At 46.2% G+C, this 13,673-nt stretch overlaps 1 protein-coding gene across 3 annotated transcripts in view; it reads right to left on the bottom strand.

Moving 5' to 3' along the window:
* Positions 1 to 13,673, bottom strand: part of TLN2 (talin 2) — a 173,650-nt gene that overhangs the window by 24,577 nt on the left and 135,400 nt on the right. For all 3 annotated transcript variants that reach the window (XM_053366097.1, XM_053366099.1, XM_053366098.1), the window contains exons 38-45: positions 12,087 to 12,219; positions 10,098 to 10,199; positions 8,622 to 8,792; positions 5,706 to 5,852; positions 5,212 to 5,313; positions 4,904 to 5,023; positions 2,986 to 3,132; positions 2,352 to 2,518 (exon numbers count right to left, since the gene is read on the bottom strand). In XM_053366097.1, the coding sequence (XP_053222072.1) occupies positions 2,352 to 2,518; positions 2,986 to 3,132; positions 4,904 to 5,023; positions 5,212 to 5,313; positions 5,706 to 5,852; positions 8,622 to 8,792; positions 10,098 to 10,199; positions 12,087 to 12,219 (1,089 nt within the window). The remainder of the gene's footprint in view (positions 1 to 2,351; positions 2,519 to 2,985; positions 3,133 to 4,903; positions 5,024 to 5,211; positions 5,314 to 5,705; positions 5,853 to 8,621; positions 8,793 to 10,097; positions 10,200 to 12,086; positions 12,220 to 13,673) is intronic.

Here is a 13,673-nt window from a genome sequence, read left to right as displayed (position 1 = left end):
CCCTCACTGTTTCCAAGCTAAGGGGCTGGCCATTTGCTGAGGTTCCATGGGTGCCTGAGCATGGCCAAAGTAGAAAACCCACCACCAAACATTCCTGGAAGACAGGCAGGGAGGCAGGACACTGCTGTGCAGGGCAAAACGGGCTCCTAGCCAATGGACCAGATACTCCAACTAGCAGGACACATCTAAGTTCTGTGAACAAGAAGACACTGTCCCTGTTATGATATGAGCTCTGAACACCACTGCTTTACTGGTTTATTGAATTGTGCAAATTTTGTGAGCAACTTTGCATATAGGGAGCCAAGGAGCAAAATGTAGTGACGCCAGGGACATATAAATACAGTTCTCCCCGAAATAGATACAGAACTGCCAAGAGAATAATTCTAAAAGCAGTTCTCTGGAATTATAATGCTCTGAAGGATGAAAATGAGAAGAAACTAACCAAACTATTTTAAGGGATTTCAGAATGACAACAAGGGCTAGAGACACGCTTCAAAAGTCAAAACCAAGGTTCCTGACATTTTGAAAATGCTATTACTGTATACCACAAGGAGAAGGGGACGACAGAGGACGAGATGGTTGGATAGTGTTCTCGAAGCTACCAGCATGAGTTTGACCAAACTGCGGGAGGCAGTGGAAGACAGGAGTGCTCTGGTCCATGGGGTCACGAAGAGGCGGACACGACTAAACAACAACAAAATTACTGTATACAGTGATACCTCTAGTTACAAACTCGATCTGTTCCAGGGTGCCATTTGCACCCCGAAAAGTCTGTAACTAGAGCACTGCTTCTGTGCACACATGCGCAGCAAAACCCAGAAGTATACACTGCCAGGTTTGCCGTGGTTGCAAGCTGAAAAGACGCAACATGAGCGTAATGCAACACGAGGTATGACTGTATTCAGCACTGTGGACCATACACCCCCACATGAGAGCAACAGAATACTAGGCTCATTTCATGGATCAGGTGGTAATTCAAGTTCTCTTTACAGCCAAGGCACCAGCTGTTCAAGTAGTATAAAAACTGATAAAATATGTGTATGGGGGGACGGGGACGGACCCTAACAGGCAAAAGGAGATTAAAACATCTTCCTTGCTTTACTGGTTAAATATACCTCTAGCGTCAGTTTTCTCTAGCCCATATTTATCCTATCCAAAAAACAATGCTGCTGCTAGCCTGATCTTGTTTTGTGCCTGGAACAGAATCAGTTTATTATTCTGAAACCAATGGCTTGGAACATGTTTTCCAAAAACAGCAACAAAGCTTTATTGAGTCTTTTTGCATTGAAAAGTACAATTTCAGAATGACCCAAAAAGCTGAGGAAGTTTCAGAATACCCCAAATGTCCTTCAGGGCTTTCTGTAGAAAGCTTTCATTAAAGTGGAATTATGCATTGAAGGGAAATAAATAGAGAGAATATTTTAGAACTGCCTTTCCTAATAGGTTTTTGAAACCATTTGCTTATTGGGCTCCTTCCCAAAGAGACTTTTTCATCCCAGACACAATACGGTTTTGTGTCTTTCAGAATCACTATGGATTTATTATTATTTTTTGGAGTAAAAGTAATGGAAAGCAATTTGAAAACCAGAGGCACTTTTTCATCAAGGAACTGCTGTTTGGAGCTTGAAACAGACAATGGTTTGTAAGAGCTCTGGGAGAGACTTCATTTCTCCTGGCAAATACAGATGTTTCATCTGTTCCACTTTAGTTTTAGGTAAGACAGGTTTGGAAGGCTTCTGAATAAAAACCTGTACAACTTATTTGATAAATGGGATAGGCCTAAACAATGCACACAGAGCCATCCTTGAGCTACTGACCATGCTGGCTGGTGCAAGAGTCAAAGGCTGGCCACCCTGATATGTACAAAAATCCATGGTAACATATTGGTCTACTCAGAACAAGGTTCGTTTGCACTTCCATATATGCATTTGTGGCAGGTTGCAGTGCCCCAGGGGCAGAGTACAGATTTGCTGTGGGGGTGGGAGTGGGGCAGCTGAACTGAGAGCCAATGAATGGAGAGGGCGACTGAGCTGAGGTTAAGAGTGGACAGGCCTCACTCTGACCAGGAAGCTTTGAATTCGTCTACCACTCGGTGACTGCATCTTTTTGTTAAGAGTGGAGAGGCCTCACTCTGACCAGGAAGCTTTGAGTTCTTCTACCATTCAATGACTGCATCTTTTTGGTCTAGATGGGATCCCTTTTGAACTCAATTTTTAATTTCATGTCAGAGCACCTTACATCCTCCCTGAAAACTCTTCCAGGGTTCCTGCAGCCTATGGCTCAGTTTTGCCTCTGACAGCCCTGCCCCCTTTGGACATGGCCCTGATCTGAAATCCTGCGGCCACACTGACCTGTGGTCTGCAAATGATTCGTTGTTCTCAGCATTCAGCGTTCCGGCCGTGGCAAACATGATGGTGGTGTCCAGGTCAGCGATGATGCCTGAGACGGCGCTAGCCGCCGTGATGCATGCCTGGGTGCCTTTGTTGCCTGCCTGCAAGGCTGACAGAACTAAGGACACCTGTCAAGAGGAACAAGCAAAATCCTATTCAGAGCAGACCCAGTGAAATTAATGAACACAATTAACTTAGGTACGTTCACTTCACTTTCACTAGGACATAGCTGACACAACCCATAATAACAATAAACAAACAACACTATGGTGTAACCCAGCAGGATGTCATGATAGCAAGAGATTTCAACCTGCCCTTAATATTGAGGAGGTTCCCTTTTAGAAGTCTCTATGGATGCCTTCCAAGTATCTGAGGATGCTTCCAAGCACCCACTATAAAAAGGGGGTCTTGATACCTGACTTAGCGGAGGCAAAGTGAGATTACTGGGGTGCTTTGGTATGGGCAGGCTGCCCCTGAACCCTGCTTCTGATCAAGGATTGCTACAACCCTGTCTTAGAAGAGGACATTATTCTCAGGGATGCACTGGGGACCAGGAGGTGTCTAAGCTCACACCACTGAAGTTGAGGGCACCCACCTTCTCGCTGACCGCCCGAGCACACTCTATCAGCTCCCTCTTGGTGTAGCTATCTGTGGGACATATCTGTAGAGCACCAGCCTTCTGGACCAGGAAGATGCAGCTGTGGCCAAGTTCCTGAACCCGCGTTCTGATCTGGAAGCCTATCTGGATAGCCAAGTGGTTGGTGTGGAGAGGAACAGAGTGGAGGAAAAGGAAAAGAAAGTGTTGCAAGTTATTTGTAAAGGAGGTAAAGGCAGCAGTGTTAGGCAAACCTTGGCACACCACTTTCATAGAATCATAGAATCATAGAGTTGGAAGAGACCACAAGGGCCATCGAGTCCAACCCCCTGCCAAGCAGGAAACACCATCAGAGCACTCCTGACATATGATTGTCAAGCCTCTGCTTAAAGACCTCCAAAGAAGGAGACTCCACCACACTCCTTGGCAGCAAATTCCACTGTCGAACAGCTCTTACTGTCAGGAAGTTCTTCCTAATGTTTAGGTGGAATCTTCTTTCTTGTAGTTTGGATCCATTGCTCCGTGTCCGCTTCTCTGGAGCAGCAGAAAACAACCTTTCTCCCTCCTCTATGTGACATCCTTTTATATATTTGAACATGGCTATCATATCACCCCTTAACCTCCTCTTCTCCAGGCTAAACATGCCCAGCTCCCTTAGCCGTTCCTCATAAGGCATCGTTTCCAGGCCTTTGACCATTTTGGTTGCCCTCCTCTGGACACGTTCCAGTTTGTCAATGTCCTTCTTGAACTGTGGTGCCCAGAACTGGACACAGTACTCCAGGTGAGGTCTGACCAGAGCAGAATACAGTGGCACTATTACTTCCCTTGATCTAGATGCTATACTCCTATTGATGCAGCCCAGAATTGCATTGGCTTTTTTAGCTGCCGTGTCACACTGTTGGCTCATGTCAAGTTTGTGGTCAACCAAGACTCCTAGATCCTTTTCACATGTAGTGCTCTCAAGCCAGGTGTCACCCATCTTGTATTTGAGCCTCTCATTTTTTTTGCCCAAGTGCAATACTTTACATTTCTCCCTGTTAAAATTCATCTTGTTTGTTTTGGCCCAGTTCTCTAATCTGTCAAGGTCGTTTTGAAGTGTGATCCTGTCCTCTGGGGTGTTAGCCACCCCTCTCAGTTTGGTGTCATCTGCAAATTTGATCAGGCTGCCCTTGAGTCCATCATCCAAGTCGTTGATAAAGATGTTGAATAAGACCGGGCCCAAGACAGAGCCCTGTGGCACCCCACTAGTCACTCTTCTCCAGGATGAAGAGGAACCATTGATGAGCACCCTTTGGGTTCGGTCAGTCAGCCAGTTAAATGCCTTGCTGAAATCATTTCCCTTTGATGCATTTCCCTATTATGGAACTGTTCCTGGACAGGTTTATAAGATGCCCTTATGACAAACCTGATGAGTATGAATTGAGGGACAGGGCCTTCTCAGTGTAACAGGGCCTTCTGACTGGCAGCACCCTTTTTATAGAACTCCCTCCCAGTGCAGATCCAATTGTCTCCCACTTTTAATTGCTTGAGGAGACAGCTGAACACTCAGTTATTTTTCCAGGTGTTCAGTACCTAACAGGAGTGGCCCCATCTCTTTAGCAGATAATAAATAAATTCAACCATTGCTTAAATTTATATTCTGCCTTTTTATTGGCTTGTTCAAGACAGCAGGCAAAACCCCAACTTTGCACAAATCAATGACACCAAATCAGTACCCCTGTGATGACAACAGAGATAATCAAGAGGCATCAAGGTTCCAATATGGGAGGCCCACTAGTTTCTTTGGGGCAGCAATTTAAGAACAGAAAGTGGGGGGCGGGGGCGGAAGGAGAACTCTGATGCTGCCTGGGCCCTCCCCCCAAAGTTGGTCCCATCACCGCATGCTTATTAACCCCAAACAAGACCAAGGGCTCAAGACCTCCTCCGGTTCTGCTGTAGCGGCTGCCATCCGTCCCTGGAACGCCAAGTGACCGTAGTCTGTGGTCATTTGCGAAGCAAGTCCTCCCAGCTCCTCTGGATTAGTAACCGCCTTCGTCATCTGAAGGAATGTGAAGAAAGAAGAGGTGAACATGCCTCACTTGCGCTACACTGTGAGAAACAGGATACTGCACTAGATTATCCTTTGGTCTGATCCAGCAGCTGGATCTTCTTAGGTTCCCAAAGGCTTCTGTTGGCCATCACTTAAGGTGCACCTCAATGCATTTTGCTGCCATCAACAGATCTTACCATTTCTTGGGCTGTCACTGCAATGGCTTTGGAGTATTTGACTACGGTGGTCTGATAGTCAACGTAAGTTCCATTGGGTTCTGGTGGTGTGCCCTCGTCCAGCTGCGATGGGGGTTGAAGAGGAAGAAGAAAGGTGATCAAAATGGCAGGAAATCCAGACCCTGTTCCCATAAGTGGAAAAGGTCTACTGTAACCAGAAAACCCACACTGACTGGTCTAAATTACGCAAAATATGAATGGTATCATTAGTGCCTGGGACTGAGGGATGGGAGTCTGCATGTGTCTCCCCTCTCCCCGCAAGTCCTTGAAGCACAGACACCTCAATCTGTTATATGGCTACCAAGGAAGGCAATTATTGATATACTGTAATCAACAACAAGTTTTTGATAGCTGCAACCTCAATTTGAGTCTTCCTGGGTGCTTTGGGATAATCACATATTCCAGGGGCCTTGGGAAACAGCAATGAGAAGGGATCCCAGGTGACTCATACAGACCTTGCTCATGGCTTCAGCTATGGAGTCCACCATGTTGCCCACCATCCCTACTTCGCTGGCAGCTTCATTCAAGGTAACCATGATATCATCCACTGCTTCCTTCATCAACTGGGCAGCTTCCGTGATGGCATCGTGAGTGTGTGAAGCCTGAAATAAGTTGATGGAGAAAACAGGAAACATTGCATCTCCCTCTTTCTTTGACACAACTGAAACACATCCCAGTGTCCCTTCTGTTGAAAAACACAACTTTTGTGTGATGGCCAGCATGGAGACTTAAAAAAAAACCTTCTATATATATCTATGTCACTTTCCTACCTGAAAAAAGGTTTTCCATGTGGGAACACAGAAAATAGGAGTTGACACCCACAGCTTTGTCTGCTCTGTCCACCTGCACAGCATACATTTGAAGTACAATACCACTTTAATCAGTCATGGCTTCCCTCAAAGAATTATGGGAGCTGAAGTCTCTTAAGGTTGCCAAGAATTGTTAGGAGGAGGCTCCTATTCCCCTCACAGAGATACAACCCCCAGAATTTCCTGTGAAGAGGGACTGACACTTAAACCACTCTGGGAACTGTAATTCTGTGAGGGGGAATAGGGGGTCATCAAACAACTCTCAGAAGCCTCAACAAGCTCTTTGTGGGTAAGCCATGGCTGTTTAAAGTGGTATCATCATGCTTTAAATGTATGGTGTGAATGTGGCCTCTGTGCCCCTCAGCATTTGCCTCCTGAGGAGGCCTGCTCAATAGTAGGGCTGGTGCTGAATGACTGAAGGGATGTGAGCCTTGGTGCGTTAAAGAGAAAGCAGCCTAGTTTTAAAAGTAAAAAGCAATTCTTTTAAAAAAGGTTCCATTCCCCTTCCAGCCTCCACTCCCCTGATTTGAGACTTTAAGACTAGACTTCCTACTGACACATTAAGGCAATTACAGTGTTTGCTTCATGATCTCATTGCGGGAGACAATTGTCAGACAGGGGTGATTACTGAAGGCAGGATTTTTTAATTACACACGTTTGTCTAAGGGCCATTAAAGAATATCTCCCAAGTCTCTCATCATCCATCACCATTCATGCTTGATTGCTCACAAGGACTGTATTTTTTAGACCCCCAGACATGCAAATCATCTCTCCTTCTCTGAAAGCATCTTCTGACAAAGTAAAAATATTTGAGGGAAACATGAATGGCTGGTCTACACAGGCAGGAGAAGGAGGTGGTAAAAGTGCTAAAATCCCTAACTGCTCCCCTGAAAACAGAAAACTAGCTCAGTAAGAACAAGGCTTAGCCTGGAACCTGTCTCCCTGACATGCTAGCTTTCCATTTCTGGGAGTTTGTTGTATAGGCTAGCTTTCCAAAATGGGATCCTGCCATTTCATGGTCTGGAATGGCACAATTCATTCTACATCCTCAGGAGACCACGCTTAGATGCAAACTACAGAACTTATCCTTTAAGAAAAACAGTAGTGCACTAAACCACAATGCCAATGGGCCTGCAAGCTTCAGTGGCTTAATCAGTGTGATTAACAGGACAACATTTTTGTGTAATTAAAATCTTCCCACCAATTAAAATCAACCGGAAGGGCCATAGCGCAGTAGCAGGGCCTTTGCAATGTTGAAGCTTCTGGTTCTCGCGACTGCAGAAGGTCCCAGATTCAGTTCCTGGCAAAGTCTCCAACTAAGACGCGAAGGAATAGACTCTTCTCTGCCAGACACTTTGTGAAGCTGTTGACTATCAGAGGGGACAATACTGAGGTAGACGGACAAATGCTCCATAAAGGTGGCTTCCTATGTTGCCATTGGGAGAATTTTAAACACCCTGTGGTTCCAACCTTGGCTCTCCTTTTCCAGCATCAGAAGGGAGAGACAGCAGAGCTTTTGAGGGGAGCTGAACAGGAAGATGCTTATGGGGCAAGGAGTTCAAAATTAATTGACTGGAAAAGCTGAAACCAGTCTATTTTTACTCTCATAGACATTTGTGTAGGAATTCAGAGGGCAGGATTAACTGTTATGCTGAACATGCCACGGCTTAGCAGCCCAGGAAACTGGAAGCCCTCCTAGGCAATAATTATTGAGTGCCTTGCGGAAAGGAAAGGAGGGCAATCCTGAGCGGTCTGGTGGTTCCTTCTGAATGCTGGCATGTGGCGGCTTTGCCACTGATCCCATGACATGGCCTCAGCCAAACAGGAACAGTCTAATGGCTTGAAATGCGGTGCAAGAGTCTTATCCATATTTCCTAGTTCATGCAGAACTCTTCTCTGCTTGTACTCACAAGTTTCTCTTTTTTTTAAACAAAGGTATGCAAGCTTAAAACCCTTAAAATCCACCACCCGAATCTGATAAAATGATGACTCTTTGGACTGGAGAGACCCAGGTTAAAATTCTGCTGCAAAGCTGACTGTTCACTTACTCAATTTGATTTGGGAAACTTGTATGACCATCAGTTGCTGTGATTCATCAAATCAGATCACCACCACCACACAATTTACTGGTGCCAAATTAGTCTACAGGAGTAGTCAATGTGCTTCCTTTCAAACATAATTAGACATGGAGCTGCCTTATTCAGAGTCCATCTAGCTCAGCAATGGCTATAATGTCTGGCAGTGGCTCTCTAAGTCTTTCACAGACCTACTGGAGGTAGCAGGGATTCAACCTGGAGACCATCTACATGTAAATATGTGCTCCATCACTGAGCTATGGACCTTCCCCATCTATCATATGCCTGATCACTGGCCATCCTGGCTGGGGCTGATGGGAGTTGGAGTCCTACAACAATTGGAAGGTAACACATTCGCTATCCCTGAGAGAAAAAGGGAATACTTTTGTGGCTTGATGAACAGTGCGATAGGGAAGATGCAGGACCCTTTCTTAGGACATCACCTTTAAATATCAACATTCAATTAGTCATCCTGAGGGTGGCCTACCTTGGGGTTTCCTCCCCCTTCTTTGGCTGCGTAGAGCATCTGGAGGGCAGATTCCGCCAGAGTCTTGGTCTGGTCCAATAAGGTCATTTGTTGCTGATGGTTCATCAACTTGGATACCACACCGACAGCAGCAAGAACCAGCGGTTCAAAGTAGCTGGCTACCTGCGTCACCTAAGGGAGGAAAGGAAAGAAGGCAACGGAATTCATTCAATGTGGCTGCGCAAAGACCTCATTTGTTTCATCATGCATTCATTAAAAAAAAAACAACAACCCACCATGCATCTGTTTACCATTTGTCATCCATTTAAATGTAATTCATCTTGTTTTTCCACATTCATATATTTCATTTGCTTCTTTAAGCATTTCTGTGCTGCCCAATGAGCCATGTCCTCAGGGTGGTTAGAGCGCTGATGTTTATGATTTGGGCAGCTGCCATTTTGTTTTCCCAGAAGGCCTCAGACATTATGTACTTCAAGAGCACCAACAAGCTGCACTAACAAGCACAAAACAACCCCTCTGCAGTGCCACAAATCCAACTTAATGGTGTTGCATTGGAAAGTGTCAATCATTTTCCCTACCTGGACAGTTATCTTTCCACTAGGGCCGAGATTGATGCCAAAATCCAGCATCCCCTGAGCTCTGTGAGTGAAGCTTTCTCCCAATTGAAGTGCAGAGTGTTTGAGGACTGGGGCATTCGCAGGGAAACCAAAATGCTTGTTTACAAAGCTATTGTACTACCAACTTTACTTTATGCTTATGAAACATGGATCACTTATAAATGCCATCTCCAACTCCTTGAAAGATTCCATCAACGGTGTCTCTGGAAATTTTTACACATCACTTGAGAAGGCAGGTGAACTAATGCCAGTGTACTGGAAGAAGCAAAGATCACCAGTGTTGAAGCAATGATTCTTCAACATCAACTTCACTGCACAGGTCATGTTGTTCAGACGCCTGATTATCGCCTTCCAAAGCAACTACTCTATTCCCAACTTAAGGATGGAAAGCGAAATACCGATGGACAACAAAAGAGATTTAAAGACACTCTCAAGACAAATCTAAAAATATGTAGTATAAACACTGATAACTGGGAAACACTAGTCTACTTGGAGTTAGATACCATCTGTGTATCATTTTCATATAATTACATTTTTTTTCATCTTTGGCTTTGGCACAGGATCATAAAATAATAAAAATACAGAAGCAAATGACCAAACAATGAATAGAATAACTTGCTCTAAAACACTTGGGCTAAACAAAGGAGTTTTCTGCAGTCAACAGAACTTCAAAATGGCTGCCTGGTTAATTGTGCCTCAGAGGCCCTCTGCTGCCCTCAGTGGACCCCAAAGCTGCCTCCCCAAGTCCTCCTCAGTGGATCCCACATGGCTGCCTCCCCAAGTCAGCGTTCTTTTCACGAATCTGCCTCAGACCAACAACATCCCTTTTCCCCAGAGTGGCCATTTTGTGGCTTCCTACCTTGTGGCCCAGCTGAGCGGCTTCGCCTCGAGCGGCTGTCGCAATGGGGTCAATCAGATGGCCAATTTCCTGGACGACCGACGTCAGCTGCTCCTGCAAGGCCTGAGAAACAAACAGAATGGACATGTGGGACCACAGACAGAAATGCAATGACAATGCAGAGGTGCTCGGTGACATGAAGGACACACAGAGGCACTATTTTGAAAAGCACATTTGTTCTCTCTGTGGGGTGAGGGGGAACTGTATTGTTTTATATATATATATAAATATTTATTCATGTGGTGGGCTATCCTTCCCGGGTAGTTTTTAAACAAAGGTTGGACGGCCATCTGTCAGGGATTCTTTAGCTGTGATTCTTACATTGCAGGGGGTTGGACGAGATGACCCTTGGAGCTCCCTACTAAACTTCAATTATCTGATGTATTAGCGTGATTTTGATTTTGTGAAGCTGAATAAAAACAGGAAAACAGGAAAAACGTATTCATTTTGCCATTTCTGTCCCTCCTACGATCGGCTCCCATATGCCAGAACAAGTTCTTTGTCCACCCTGTCCAGTGTTATCTTCCTTGGGGGTGAGGAACCTTTGGCCCTCTAGAAGCTGCTGAACCGAAGGAAAGTCTGTTGGATCAGGCCCAAAGTGGCCCACTTAGTTCAGCATCCTGTTTTCACAGGGGCCAACCAGATGCCCAGGGGAAAGCAGCAAGCAGGACCGCAGCACAAGCGTCAGTCTCTCCTCCTGGGGTTTCTAGCAACTGGTATTCAGAAGCATTCATGCCTCCATCTGTGGAGGCAGAGCACAGTCATCATAGCTAGGAGCCACTGATAGCCTTCCCTTCCATGAATCTCTCCAGTCCTCTTTAAAGCCACCCCAGTTGCTGGCCATTATTGCCTCCTGAGGGAGGGAGTGCCATAGTTTAACCACCGTATTTTTTGCTCCATAAGACGCACCCAACCATAAGATGCACCTAGTTTTTAGAGAAGGAAAACAAGAAAGCAATGCAAAGCCTCTTGAGCGAAGAGGAAGGAGCGCTCCCGCTGCGCTCAAGAGGTTTTTTGTGGCTATCCCTGAAGCCAGGAGAGCAAGAGCGATCGCTGCGCACCGATCCCTCTTGCTCTTCTGGCTTCAGCTACAGCTGCGCAGCCTGCATTTGCTCCATAAGATGCACACACATTTCCCCTTACTTTTAAGGAGGGGAAAAGTGCGTGAAAAATACGGTATACATTGCATTGGCCACACTTTCTGGGGTTGGCGGGAGCTGCAACATTTGGAGGGCTAAAGGCCAGCCCCCGATCCACTCTGATGGTTAGCAGACTTCAAGGGGTCAGGCAGAGATGACTTCCCCTCCCTCCATGACCTGCTGCAAGCTGATCTTTTTTCAACTGAAGATCCCAAGTTTGAACCTGGGACCTTCTGAATTACAGCAAATGCAGATGGCCAGATTTTTTAACACAAAACTTAACTTCTTGTTAAGCTTTCCCTGTAAAAACAAGAGAAATAAGTTTGTGAAAACTTGTTATTTCCCCCCCTCCAAGTAGGATTCTAGTTCCCTGCTTAAAATGGAAGAGGGAATGAAGCTGAGCTGCTTATGGTTGTTTGAAGGTCCTTCTTTTCTCCCCTGGTCATTAAAAGAAAAAGTAAGCTTAAGAGCCTCACCCTGAAGAATTTCAACCTGTCATTTTGCAAACAACCTATGTCAGTTTACCACCTGTGTTGCTGGACCAGGTTCACTCACCTGGAAGAGAGTTAGCAAGAGGAATGCAAGGCATCCTGGGAAAATCCTCTAGTCAGTTTATAGCAGAAGATTTATTGGTGCTTTCCCTGTTTCCCCTCACTCTGCACTGCCAACTACATTAATTTGATTCAGAGCTCTCTCTCTCTCTCCCTCCCCCTCTCTCTCTCTCTCTCCCTCTCCCCCTCACACACACAGACACACTCCTGGCTGAGGAGGCTCAGCTTTTCTTTCATTGGCAACTCACAGCTCTGCTTACCTCAACAGAAATGTCATCCCTCGTGGCCAAATTCTGACTGACAGCTGCAAGTGAGGCCTGCTCAATGTCCCTGATGCATCTATTGATCCCATCTATGGAGTAGTCACACTCCCGCTGGCCCGGGGCTTTGTCTCTGGAGAATGTATGGCAGATTGTTATGTCAAGGGTGAAAGGGGGGGATATAACCATAATTAACATGTGGGAACTGCAGCAAAATATTAAAGAACAGAGGATTCCAGCCCCTCCCCTCCCCTGCCCCTGGTTTTCCATCTCTCCCCCCCCCCATCCTTGCCCCACCCATCAGTCTGCATTCTGTGGCTACTGAGCATGCTCCATACGCATCCAATAACCCCCCCTCACAGATTCTTTTGCACTTCTTCAATCTTTAGGATATTCCCTAGCTGGCTGATACCTCTTTCCTGAACATGGGTGGCGCCATTTTGCCTAAACAGGGAACAGCACTCACACCCCAAATGCTGGAAATAAAGGGACTGATAATCATTCACTTTTACCCCCCTCTTCTACTAATGAGCACCCAGAGCACTGAATAGTGTACATGAAAACAATAATCATAGCATATGATACAAAGAAGCAATTAAAACAAACGCAACATAAAACATATATCTTACATTAACATAGTACATATCACACAGGAAAAGACCTGAAAGGGGAGCTGGGAGAGAAACATGCCTCAAAGAGGGGCCTGATTGAGAGAGTATTCCAGAGGTGGGGGAAGCTCTTGACCCCTGAAGGCAGCCTGTGGTTATTGCAAAACTGGAAGCTCGGGAGCTGAGCGCAATGCTCCAGGACTCTCTCTCTGACCCCAGACACACTTCCCACCATCCCTGATCCATGCACCTCTCAAGTGCTTTTGCCTGGCTGGGCTGCATACTTGGAACTGTGTTACTGCCTCTTGCTTGCCTGAACAGAGGGCTGTGCATGTGCAGAAACCCCTGACTTTTGCAGTGTTTGAATGTAAAAAGGTAAAGGGACCCCTGACCATTAGGTCCAGTCGTGACCGACTCTGGGGTTGCAGCGCTCATCTCGCTTTATTGGCCGAGGGAGCCGGCGTACAGCTTCTGGGTCATGTGGCCAGCAGGACTAAGCCGCTTCTGGTGAACCAGAGCAGCGCACGGAAACGCCGTTTACCTTCCCGCCAGAGTGGTACCTATTGATCTACTTGCACTTTGAGGTGCTTTCGAATTGCTAGGTTGGCAGGAGCAGGGACCGAGCAACGGGAGCTCACCCCGTCACAGGGATCTGAACTGCCAGCCTTCTGATCGGCAAGTCCTAGGCTCTGTGGTTTAACCCACAGCGCCACCTGCGTCCCATTTGAATGTAGCCTACTGCATAAAAGACAAATGTCACCTCCACTGCTCCACCTGCTTTTGCCTCCACCTGCTTTTGCTGCCCACTGCTGATACGTTGCCTCTGGAACGTTGTCCAAGAGGGAAAGCAGGCCTTGGGCTGAGAACGGCTCCCTCTACTTGTTTTTACATATTCCAGCTTGCTGAAATAATAAGCATGAGCAGGGTGTGTGTTCCTGCAGAATGGGGGAACATGATAATGGAGAAAGAGGCAGAGGTA

The sequence above is a fragment of the Podarcis raffonei genome, chromosome 14 (assembly GCF_027172205.1).
Source record: "Podarcis raffonei isolate rPodRaf1 chromosome 14, rPodRaf1.pri, whole genome shotgun sequence".
Lineage (NCBI taxonomy): Eukaryota > Metazoa > Chordata > Lepidosauria > Squamata > Lacertidae > Podarcis > Podarcis raffonei.
This window is presented reverse-complemented; position numbering and strand designations above follow the sequence as displayed.